Source organism: Anthonomus grandis, chromosome 14 (genome assembly GCF_022605725.1).
Source record: "Anthonomus grandis grandis chromosome 14, icAntGran1.3, whole genome shotgun sequence".
Taxonomy (NCBI): domain Eukaryota; kingdom Metazoa; phylum Arthropoda; class Insecta; order Coleoptera; family Curculionidae; genus Anthonomus; species Anthonomus grandis.
The window spans coordinates 13,605,314-13,618,393 of NC_065559.1; the positions used below are offsets into that span (position 1 = coordinate 13,605,314).

The 13,080-nt window shown below is 34.4% G+C and overlaps 1 protein-coding gene and 1 pseudogene across 4 annotated transcripts in view; both read right to left on the reverse strand.

Annotated features, from left to right (window-relative positions):
• LOC126744651 (protein Fe65 homolog) overlaps positions 1–1,130 on the reverse strand; it is a 148,752-nt gene extending 147,622 nt beyond the window's left edge. For 3 of the 4 annotated variants that reach the window (XM_050452165.1, XM_050452161.1, XM_050452164.1), the window contains exon 1: positions 882–1,130. Coding sequence is in view for 1 of the 4 variants with exons in the window: in XM_050452167.1 (XP_050308124.1) it covers positions 882–897 (16 nt within the window). In the remaining 3 variants the exon portion in view is untranslated. The remainder of the gene's footprint in view (positions 1–881) is intronic. The other variant, XM_050452167.1, reaches the window with a different exon arrangement.
• Positions 1,131–1,806: 676 nt separating this feature from the next.
• On the reverse strand, positions 1,807–5,278 carry LOC126744766 (uncharacterized; annotated as a pseudogene).
• Positions 5,279–13,080: the final 7,802 nt, after the last annotated feature.

Here is a 13,080-nt window from a genome sequence, read left to right on the forward strand (position 1 = left end):
CTTTTGAATATGGGGTATATACAGATGTTCAAAACATCTAGGTGTTTTAGTGGGTTGGGAAGGGCGGGAAGACTTTTCTCCGCAAATATTACTATGTTATTTACATGTAAACACCACACCTATGTAGTGTAAGAGTCTGATGATAACGAGTGAACTCATTGAAATGCATGACTCTTGCAAAAAAGATTGACATTTTCATTTGTGGAGAAAAATCTTCCCACCCTTTATATACAAATATAAAGAGAGAGTACCTACATTCCCAGATTGGGCTACATAAATACTGAACAGCAATTACCTTTTTCCTTTTATAAACATGATATGTTTGGTTCAATCTTTATTTTTAAGATTGAACCAAACATTTCATGGCAATGTTTTAAAGAGGTTTTTTGTATATTGTAATAGAATAAATGATTGCACCTCTCCAAAGAATTAGTATCAATGTACCTAAAACTTACCTTTACTATGCAATGTATTATCCACTAGATAGATGCATGTTAGTTCATTACCGAATTAATTAAATGTTGATTTCTTCTATATATCTTTGAGACAATTACAAAAATTGTCTTAATTTCTTGTGAAAATAATTCAATGTTATGACCTATTTTCAGTTAAGAGTGGAGTGCTAACTTCTAAGTAGTCATATGTATTAATAAGTTTTAATTTTTATTAGTTGTTTAGCTGTATTTTATTTTTATACGTAAATAAATAATTTTTCCTGTAAATAAATAAATAAATTATGACTTATCGGCATATGAGTTTATTAACAAAAATATAAACATATTTGAATACAATAAAATAGAAGGAAGGCTGTAAAAGCAGACACATTTTGATAGGAATACACCCACATAAAATCAATAAGAAATTTATTACCAAATCCTTACCTTTTATGTTCTCCATTTGGCTTACCGCTGGATTGTTAACGCGCAAACTTTCATTTAAAACGAACGTAAATCTTTATAAGTTCTTGCTTTTATTTCATTCTAGAAAAGAATTCAAAAAATAAGGGTAATCAACACCACGGTTTGTTTATATTATTATTGACATGTGTTAAATGTCTTCTTCTTTTCTTTGATAAACTAGTATCCTAGAAGGCTGTTCTGGTTTAAGCTGCTATGGTAATTCAGAATAATAAAGTCAAAATGTGTTTTATTTATTTAACACATTAAGTTAACCCCTATGTGTATGAAAAGTAATACGCAAAAAGATTTGTAAATTAGCCTGTGTATATGCCAAATATCCGAGTTTTTTTTTATACACGGATATTTGGCGTATTCAACGTGCTGTGTATTTCATCCGAACACAGTTACCACAGAAAAAATCAAACCACCAAAGGTGGTTTGTATTTCTCTCTTGGTGGTTTGTTTTTCTCTGGTATTTGTATGTACCACGTATTTGTATGGGCTTTTTAATACGTTTAGGTTCTGGTAACTAGTTTTTTTTCCTAGGTTGTTAAAAATTGTTATGTAAGTCCGGCAACATGGCAAAAATCTCGTATATTTGTGTTCTGTAGTTTAACCAGGGTTGGGTAAGTAGCAAATTGTACATTTGCGACGGCATTTACGACTGTCGCAAATGTATATTACGACGCGTTCAAAAAATTTAATTTATTACCTACATTTGCGACAATATGTAACAAATTCAATGAAAGAAAACATTGAAACTATTGAAAGTGAAAATCTCAAGGATTTAAAATCAATAAAACACAGTTTTTTAAGAAAAAAAAATTGTTTTAATTCTGGACGGGATAGACAACTTATAATAATATAACTAAGACACGTTTATTATAATAATAATAAGGTATTAATATTAATTTTGATCTGAAGCATTGCTGTCCTTAAGCTTAAGGGAATAATAAACTGAAACCAACTTGCTTGATTTTTCTTTGGTCAATCTATTCCTCAAATCTGAGTGGACAAAAGACCAGTTAGAAAACAATCTCTCCAACTGAGCTGATGAAGATGGAATACTTAGTTACTTTTGTGCCAAAGTTGAAAGAGCTTCATATTTTGTTTCTACTAAACCCCAAAATGTTGAAACAGAAATGTTTTGTGCCTTCTTTTTTAGGGTGTCAAAAATACCCTCATTTCTGATAAAAGCATTAAGACCGTCCAAGCTCTCTTCGGAGTCCAAACTATTAATAAGGAAATCCTGAACCATTTGTTTCTGTTCTTTGCTTAACAAATTTCCTCTATAATTGGGGTGTAAATAGTTTGCTGCCAAGCTATATATGTTTAAAGCCATATTCGTTCGTGACTTTACACATCTTTTAATCTTATCATTTGAATTGACGAAACAGTGGGCTGCCAAGGCAGTTGTGCATATAGGTCTCCTGATGGACCCGTCATGCCCCACCGGGGGTTACCAGAGCCCAACGGCCTTAGAGAAACCTATAAGGCTCTCTGGTCTGAAGGACTTAAAGTCGCTCGGTACACTGAAAGTGTTACCCAAGTATTTGAACCTGGCGCGCGTGAGTGCTGGGCACTCCCCGACTACATGGTCAACGGTTTCATCCTCCTCACAGCACCATCGGCATTCCGGGTTGTCCGCAACCTTATCATTGTTTTTTAAATTAATCTTATCATTGTAACTTTCTGATTCCTTAACTTGATTGTTCAATTTTAACCACTCCTCTGTGGAATCTGCAATGGAAGTAGATTTATTTTGACATGTGTTAATGATTTTGCAAATTGGATCTAGCAAAGCTACTGTTGCTTTTACGGATTCTATAAATTCTTCATTGTAAAGATAACATGTAACTTCAGCCTTAATTTTAGTATGTTCTTCAGCTGCGACTGCTGCGACTTGTTTCATGATCCGTAAGTTTTTCAGCAAGGAATCACAAGAATCACGATGAGAGCACCAACGTGTCTCAACAGGTAAGACTATTTTTAAACCCCCTCTCTGTAAAATCATGTTTTCTAAAGTTGTGTGCTTAAATTCTTTTAACACCAGAGTCACAGTTTTCATGACGTCATGATCTACTATGTCCTTAACAAGGAGATTACCTGTATGACTGCTGCAAGTGCTATGCCATAAATTTATAAGGCGACCCATTTTTACCATATTCGAAGCATTATCAGAGACTACGGCGTAAATTTCACAGTTGTATGCTAATTTTGCCGTTTCAAGAGCGTTATTGCAGACTTCTGCAAGTGCTTCACCCGTTTCCTTGGCTGTTGAAAAGTCATAAGATTCAAGAAACACACTTTCACCATTAAGATTTTGTAGCATTGTTACTACATTGTTTGTATTATTTGTTGAGTTTTTCCAACCATCTATAAGTAATGTGGCTGATTTCTTTAAACTGTTTTTATTGTTTATTAACACGTGCTCATGGACTTTATCCAAAAGGGTAGAAGATAAGGTCTTTCTTGTAGGCGGATTGTATGCCGGACGTAAAAGTTTTAAAAAATTCTTGAAATGATCACTTTCCACAACACTGAACGGAATATTACACCCAAAAAAAAATTTTGCCAAAGATATATTTGCCTCTTCTTTTTCTTTTTAATTCATTTTGTCAACAAAGGAACTTAGGTTTTTTGTTTTTTTTTCCTTCTTTTGCCTGCTGTTATTTTTATTTCCATTAATTAACTTAGACGATCTTGATATGTCAGTCCTCGATGATGATGATGATGAGGATGCAGTGGAAATGGAAGCTGCGAAGTTGATGGGAAAATTGCGACCTTGGCGCTCCTCTTTGGCATATCCATGTTCCAATAGCTGATTTTGATTGGCCAACGACTCATCAACCTCTGATGATGATATCGGTAGTGGCGATGATACAGGGGATGGAATTATCTCCAGGTTTTCCTGTAAAAATTAATAAATCTATTAGGTAATTCTAAAAATTAATAAATAAAATAAAAGTTACTAGGCGGGGCTGCTACCTTTTAAAATAGCAAAAAATGTAAAAAAACATAGTAGGATGAAACATGTTAGAACAGGAAGAGAATATAGTAAAATTTAAAAGGAAAATAAATTACGGGCGATCTGAGGTCGGGAAGGGGCAGAGGGGTGAGTTTTTGAGGTTAGAAACAATTTAACTTAATTTCCGCCAAAACTACAAGTGCGATAGAAAAGTTAAATAGCAAAGTTGTAGATAATAATAAGGTCTACAAATTTTGTTTTTACACTTTTTTCACATAACCTCAAAATTTACGTAAAAAAAGCAAAAAACCAAGTTTTTGGTTTTTTATGTTTATCTTTTACAAAAAATGTGTTTTTTTCACGAAATTTTGAGAGAATCTACCTTTTTATGTCCCAAATACACTGTAATTTTCTTGATTAATAATGTACATTTGTTTCACTTTATTTTGACTTATATCGAAAAAGCAGCCTAATTTTCAATCAAAAATTCACCCCCACCCCCTTCCCGACGTCCGATCGCCCGTAATTTATTTTTCCTTTAATATTTGTAATATTCTCTTCGTTTTACAATGGGTTTCATCCTACTATAATTTTGTTTGGTTTCAAAAATTATCGATCCTGGTCTATACATAAATACAAGTAAAAAAAAAGTTTTAATAACATTTTTATCAATTGAAAAGTATGTAGGTACTTAAAATATCTAAAACTCTATATGAAGATTGGGGAGGAGGGGCACTTGCGTTTACTTTAACTTCCATAACCACTTCTTGGGGCACTTCTTGAGTTTCATCGTCAGAAGTTATTCCAGTAGACGCAGCAGTAGAATTAATTTCCCTGTTAAGTGGTCTAACCCGTCTAACTGGCCTATCGATGGGTGTCATTACATTTTCAGACCTCACACTATCATCTGACGATAATGATATGGCTTCACCTTCTTTAGAATAAATACTACTGCTCTTGCGAAAACATCTTTTTCTGTAAATAACAGTAATAACACAATAATGACTTATTTAGAAAAGAGGTTTTAAACTATTCTATTATGTTATAGCGTAGGCAAAAAAATCCCAAATTTTAATATAAAGATAGGCACTATATTTATAGTAAAAGAGTTTTACTTACCTATGTGTACGAAGGCGAGATATTGCTGTATTTTTTAGAATATGGTTGCACGTGTCACACTTAGCTCCCATTCTTCCATTGTCCAAATGTAATGATTCAAATCCGAGTTCCTTGTATAAATTGTGGGGCTTTCTGCCCTTTTCAGAGTTTGCGGTATCGGTATTCATCATGGTATCAACTGTGGTACCAACAGGGGTACAATTACAACACTAGGGAATTAAATTATCACGAAAAATCGAACGAAAAACAAACAGCTTAGCTCTAAAAACCGTTAAAAATGAATTTAAACGATGTAAACAACTATAATATTATAGTTTCATAACCTTAAATTTAGAAGCAGATTTTGCGACATTTTTAATTTGCGACAAATTTCAATTTACTACATTTGCGACGTCGTAAATGTAACAATGTAGTAAATTTATTTTTGCCGCGTATTACCCAACCCTGGGTTTAACCCACAGATGTAAATAGCTCCGCACGGTAAATAGCTCCGTGCGGAGCTATTTACATCTGTGGTTTAACCTAAATACCGGCAAATATTATTTGTAGGATCGGTGTTTGTTTACAGTTCGGTGATCGAGTTTGTACGTCTTGCTAGTGACGATTTTCGCGCGCAAATATGCCGGGTAGAAAAAAACGTGCTCTTTCGGAGTTAGAACTTGCAAATATAGCTGAAAGTTTAAGCGATGTTAGCGATATTGACGAGCCATTTGATGATTCAGATGCAGATCTATGGTACGCCTGAGAGTTCGGAATATGATAGCGAGGAATCTGCCGAAAATAATAATCAAAAATTTAAATATCAATAGCAACCTCAAGTACCGAAAAACCAAGATGTTGCGAACAACGCAATCATTTATTTTAAATTTAACTTAAATATGTTTGCATATCTTCCTTTCTCACATTGCTTTTTACGTAGTCTAATCGGCACGACAAAGCTGTGCGAAGTCAAAAGAAAATCTATAAATAACGGAGTCAAAGAAGCCGCCCCATTTAAGTTTTGCCGTCGGACAAAAAAAGGTTACCGGGAACCAAGCAGCGCAATGCAAAAATCTAATATTGACCGATCAGTGTTCCAGTAGTCGAGTTACTGACAAAAGCTCAAGAGGGTGACGTCTCGACCCGCCTAATCGTTTCTTTTACGATTTTCACGTGATGTTTCGTTTTTAAAATTAATAGTTTCTGCCCCAAGAAACTTTTATACAAGTTATCAGTTAAAGGGTTTTTAATTATGAAGTTAATTAAACCTGTGAACGAGTCAGTTCAATCAATTTAATTTATCCACGAAAACCGTAAATTTCTAGCCTGGAAGAATTACAAGTTGGTAACCTTTGTGCTGGGTGACTAAGTATACAGATTGGGTCTTTGTAGCTTTGTACTCTTTGTAATGTTAAATATGTAGTAAAGCAAACAAACAAGTGTTAAAGGTGTAAAGGTGCAAGTAAACAAAAAGAAGTGAGTGCAAACAACCTGTAAAAAGTGAAAACAAAAAGTGTCCTGTTTGGAGTATAAATACTGGAATTTACGGACTACTGTAAGTGTTTTGAAACCATTTTTATGTAATAACTATTTTGTGCCAACTGTGTTTACTTTGGCTTTGACATAATTCGTTGCAAATGTCAACATTTTTGTAATTATTTAGTTTTAGTTTGTAGCTTTCATAAAGTTAAGGTTTTTATGAGTGAATGAGAGAGGGGCATGTGAATTCTGTTAAATATTTTGGTATCCAATGTTGCCAAATGTATTTCTTGGAAATTAAATAATTAGTTTGTTTGTGTATAAAGCGGTTTTTTATTCAAAGTTGCCACCCAGTGTCCTAGATAATACAGTTGCTATTGTATGGAAATAATAGATGCTTTCTGGTAAAGCTTGATATTGGCATTAGGTTCTAATATATCTGTACGGTGGGAATTTCACCTCCCACACGTAACACAAGACCAGCCACAATAGGTAATATTTGTATTTTTATAATATACCTTTAATAATAAAAATTATGTCTATTTTTAGGGTACCAGTAGTGATGACGAAGATCAAGATATAAATTTAGTTGGTCCCCAAGTTCAAGCGGCAAGAGTACAACCAAACGTAATTTGGAATGATGTTGATGAAGAGAATCTTAATAAATTTCCAAATCCACAAGAGGATAGTACATTAATCCGATTGTTGAAACGGGTCAAGACGACAGCCCGCTTTCTTTTTATAGGCTATTAGTTTCTGATGAATTGCTTGACCTTCTCGTAACCGAAACAAATCGGTACGCCCATCAAAAGATTATTGCTGGTATTGTCAATGAGTCTATCTCAAAAAACTCAATTCTCGCCAACTGAAGTGACACAAATCACAAAGAAATGTTAAAATTTATTGGAATCCTTATATGGATGGGGCCCAAAACCTCGTCTAAAAGATTTTTGGAGCACTAGTTTTATGTATAAAACTGATATATATAAAGTTACACAGATATCACGATGTCGATTTAAAGCTTTGCTGTCTTGTTTACATTTTTCGGATAATGAGTTATGTCCAGAGGGAAACAGATTATTCAAACTGGAAACACTTTTAGGAATATCCATCAAAAATTTCCAGGCAGCTTTGGTGCCAGGAAACTCCGTTTGTATAGATGAATCCATGGTTCCCATAAGTATGGCATAAACATTTTTAAGCTGTGTGCTCAAGGCGGTTACACGTACAACTTAAAAGTTTATGCTGGCAAGGAAGTCCGACCCACGGATCAACCAGTAGCAACTCAAGTAGTAATGGAGTTAATGCAACCTATTTTGAACAGCGGTAGGACCTTAGTCACCGACAACTATTACACCAGTGTTAGTTTAGTTCACCTACTGAACGACAACGAGACTCATTTAATTGGAACACTGCGAAGAAATAGAAAATACAATCCTAAACGTGTCTTTGAGCAAAAATAAAATCGCGGAGAAATGCTGTGTCAAGCGAGCAACACGGAAGTTGTTGTTGGCAAATGGGTAGACAAACGAGATGTTGCTTTTTTGACAACTAAATCGCCTCCAGTAATGACTAAAATCCAGACAAGAACTGGTATAAAAAATAAGCCATCTACCATAATCGAATATAACGCTGTTAAGTCCTACATTCTGATCAAATATCCTCTTATAATAATCTCATGAGGCATTCTTTGAAATGGTATCAGAAAGTGGGGATCGAAGTCATAGCAAGTACTAGCGTTGTCAATGCACTAAAACTGTGTAATAAAGCTTTAGACAAAAAAATGGATATTACGACTTTTAGGGAGAGCCTTGTTGAGAGTTTGTGCAAGGACAATGAAGATGTTCCTCTCCTGCCAGCATTAACTCATCGATTGGAAGAACAAGCAAAGAGAGGAAGATGCGTGGTTAGTTATAACTATTACTCAGAAAGATACGGAAAAGCGCATGCATCCAAAAATTCGAAACAATGTAATACTAGATGTTCAGGATGTACAGACAAAAAAAATGTATGTTTAAATTACTTTTTCAAAACACATAATGTATCCAAAAAATGTAAATTTAAGTCCAATGTAAGTTTTTCTACTTTTTGAATAAACTTATTATAAAAAAATTGTGTATTGGTTTTCATACATGCAGGTTAATATAACCGTAATGAGTAAATGTCAGCTTCTGTGAACTGCGTGTATCAAAAATATACACGCTTTCTAAAATCACTACTTTCAAAAAAAAATACTGTTATTGTATCCTTATTGTCTTGACAAGTAATTTTCAAAACAAATTTATGAAAAAAAATTGTTAGTTCGGGTACATAATTTTTGTGAAACCGGGTGCAGGGGTCAAAGTGTTTAAAACAACAAATTATTGTTCACAAAGCTATTAAAAATACTTACTTTACCTATAAATAATAAGCCAAAAATCTACAAAGCACTCTATAAATAAGTCTACAAAATAAGAGAATATACAAACATTATTAATACAACTTACATATACATGTAGAAAAGAATGAAAATAAATATATAATATACAAATGAAAACATATAATTAAAATGAATCTTTATAAAACTCCAATAAAGAATAATATTTCTTCCTCACTAAAAGTACGCATTCGCTGTCTAAATATATTCATTGACGTTGCCTCTTTAATGTTGCGCGGTAGGTGATTAGTAGGTGACCCTTATGCCTTCATAAATGATAAATTTCTGCGTCAAGGTAGATGTAGGAATAGGCAGATGCAAGTTGTTTACTTGACATGTCACGTACCTCGGATTTTCTGCCATGAATTTATGACGAGGTTTGTATGATGCTAGTCATTCGTAATGGTAAGAACACTTTTTTAAACAGAGGACTTTAAGACTCTGGGTTTTGCCCTAGAGATCCCGTTTTAGCAGAATTAGAATTGACCGGATAAGATAGTAGCTAGCATTTCGCCAGAAACAAATACCATACCTAATACGTGACTGAATCAAAGGAAAATAAACAAATCTACCAACCGAAGCACCGAGTTCCTCAGTTGTTAACCTTAAAAGCAAAATTTTCATCTAAGGTCAATACAAGGAACCCGCTGGTGCTGTGTGGCTTGATGGCAATGCCCCCAAGAAATACTCTCTCCAGGGAGCCTTAAAGCTGGTAACCTTTTGTCTGCATTTAACGACAAGAGATTCGAATTAAAGCAGATTTTTAAATACTGTAAATCTGATTTCATAGAAGAGGTTAAAGGCTTGCTGTCTAAGCTGGGCCATTAAATCGTGGTTTTATCAACAATATAGTCAATTTCCCCTGAATCTCAAGGTTTGCTAGATTATTAACATATAAAAGAAAAAGGACTAGACCCAAGACAGATCCCTGTCGGCCTTCCTAATTTATTGAGTAACAGAATCAATAAACACACGTTGACGCCGATCTTTTAGGTATGAGACAAACCAAGCTTGCGCTTTGCCCCTAAACCATAGAGTTGGAGCTTTCGTAACAGAAGCTCACTGACTACTGCGGAAACTCCATCACCATTCATTTAACTATACAGATCGAAAAGGAGGTTATATAGAGCATCATCTCCTTTTCTTGGTATCTGAGCTGATACATGCTAAGAATAGTATTTACCTTTAGGAAGTTTATCATCCGGATTTTGACCAGCTTTTCCAGCAATTTGGACATAGTAGACAATAAAGAACTGGATCTAAAATTTGCTAAATCTATTGAGTTAACTAGTTTTGACAATGCTGCAAGTTGAAAAAATGTTTTGCAGATAGCCCATTATCCCCAAAAGAATTTTTGTTTCTAATTGAGCATAGGGTTTTCTCTTACTACCGTTATATCAGTTGGCATGAAGAAGGAAAAGTGGGTCTCGTGATGTATTTAGACTCACGAAGACTAATGCAGATTTTGAGCAAATAAAAGAAGGTATTAGGTTCGTCGGGAGATACCTCTGGTCTTACAACTGGTTAATAGTTTCCCTTAAGACAGATGTCGTTGACTATTTTCTAACACTCGCTTTGTTTATTTGGCGAATTATTCATGTGATCTGAATAATGGGCTTGTTTTCAGTGTCTGATAAAACGGCGATATAATGAGCAGTAGGAATTAAAGTGTTAATGAAATTCTGGACAATCCGTATGATTTCTTATTATATGTAGTGCAACGCAGATTTTTTGATTACTTTTTTAGCCCCTTAGTAGAGCATGAGCGCTTTGAAGCCGACTGCGAAAGCAACACTAAATAGGTGTACGATTTTGTCATACATATTTGATAGTGGATTGGGTAGTTTACATAAATTATTCCAGTACGTTATAGTATATATATCATGCTGTTTAAACATTTGAACCGTTTAAAGTTTGCCTTACTGAAAATTCTTCAAAGACGTGGTTCTTTTTTAACCTGTATTTTAGGTTTTAAAAACTTGCAAAATATCCTCTGACTATATGATCTGACAAATCTGCGCTTTCCACTAATATTATTACTCGGAAGGTAAGAACATACATAGTCTATCGTATTGGAGAAACATTGAGCAATTCTTGTCGGCGAGTTTACATGCGTTGACAAGTTAAATGAATTTAAAAGGTTTTTATAAGCGGAATGTGGCAGCAGAGTTGTCATCAGTGTAGTTGATGTTGAAGTCTTTTCCCAGTATAATTTGTTTTGAGCAAGAAATTGCAGCTAATAAACTTTCCAAAGATGAGAAAAAAGATATTCTTAGGGATATAATTTCGTGCAAATTTGCAAACCTGAGTAGTAGAGCTTGTGCATACTATAAGCCACGGAATTTTAAAGAAGAAGAAGATAAAACCTCCGTTGTCAATAGAGGCGACGACGTGCATACGTCATTTTTTTTTAAGTTTAAAAATAGCGCCGCGAATTGGGAAAAACGTTTTCTATAAGAAAAATATTTGGGAGCTAAGATGCAAGGGGAAATGAGAGATGATTTTTTAGACGAGGCGCCTCATATAATTTGGATTTAACAGGTAAGTTCATTTCACCCATAATATATATTTCAGCATTTCGTGGGCTTTTTGAGGTCCTTTTAGCACTTGGGGAATTCTCATTGAGCAATCGAACAGTGCACAACGAAGTGACAAATAATAAAAACCGGCGAGTAGTTTTTTTCACTCTAATTTGTATACCATTCATAAATGCAAACAGCAGAACAAAACGTCGAAACCGCCCCAATGGGAGTGGGAAAAAAACAGAGAAATTAAAACGGACACATTTACGTTCTAAAAGCGAAGACACGAAAATTTAAAAAAATAAGAGAGAGAGAAGATAAGACTGTAGATAGCCCTTCCTCTTCCTCAAAGTTTAAAAAGCCCACCACACCATCCCCGCAACATCCCAAACAGATTAAATCTATCAAAAACGTCCCTTCACTTGGATGTTAGTCTAGCGCCGCTCCAGAGTGAAAAAGAAGACCGAAAATGACAAAACTCGGGGATGAACTTCGGGAAAGGGAGCTGCGGCTTGAAAGAAGGGGTAAAGAAATATATACACTTAAATTCATAAATAGCCAACAAAATAAAGCTTGATCTCCAAAATCACCAAATGCAAATAAAATAAAAAATACAGTTTCACAAAAGAAAGAAACTAACCTTAAACCAGTAAAAAAACTGTTTATTCTTCTAAACAATGAAAATCTTAAAAAATTGTTCAATACTTATAATAAAAGTATCATTTTGAAAATTTAAAGAGAATGATTAGGCTTTTAAGCCCACAAGACCCTAGAAACTTAACAAAACTACTCAAGGAGAATGAAATGGAATTCCATTCCATTTTCCTTCAGGAAGACAGAAAATTGAATTTAATTCTTAGTGAGATTCGATCGAAACCTAGAGGAAATAAAAGAAGAATTAAATTTGATGGGGGTCAAGCCTGAAGATATATGCTGGTTTAATACCAGCCCAGATCGCAAAATGCCCATGAAACTTATGAAGTTTCTGATTCCAAAAGGTCAGGAAGGCATATTCAAAGTTGAAATTCTTTTAAATAATAGGGTTTATGTCCCGCGGTTAAAGTCTTGCTCAATCGAAAATATTTGCCAGATCCAACAGTGTCAAGAGTATGGATACGTTTTGAACAATTGCAACGCAAAGGCGCTTTGCAATTACTCATAGTTGCACGCGTTGCCGCAAATGCAAGGGCAATCACGTATACTGTGAATGTAAAAAAGATAGAGCAATACTGGCCCAGTGTTAAAATTGTAGTGGAGACTATCCGGCGAGCTTTTGGCGTTGTGGAAAAAATCCAAATTTAAAAATAAATAAACAAAAAAATTCTGGTAGTTTTACCGATACATTAAAATGCTTTTTAGATAGGAAACTCCTATAAGAACCAATAGAAGCCTAAACAGTCGATTGAATGTTGCGTCCTCTGAATGTCAAGGAGTAGTACTAACCGAAAATGAAATAAGTTCGTGGCGTCATAGTAGCGGGAAATTTAATACTTGATTATTGCGCCAAATTTGAATTTGGCTCTACTATACTGTGCGCTTAAAATTAGTCGGAAATATGTGGTTCTTTCTAAAACTATAGTAGGCAGATTGAAAAAGTATTAAATTGGGACTTTTTTGTACTCCATTTTAAAAAAACTCCTCCATTCATTACTTTTTCTATTTGCGTACTAGGCACATTCATTTCTAGATACATAGGTC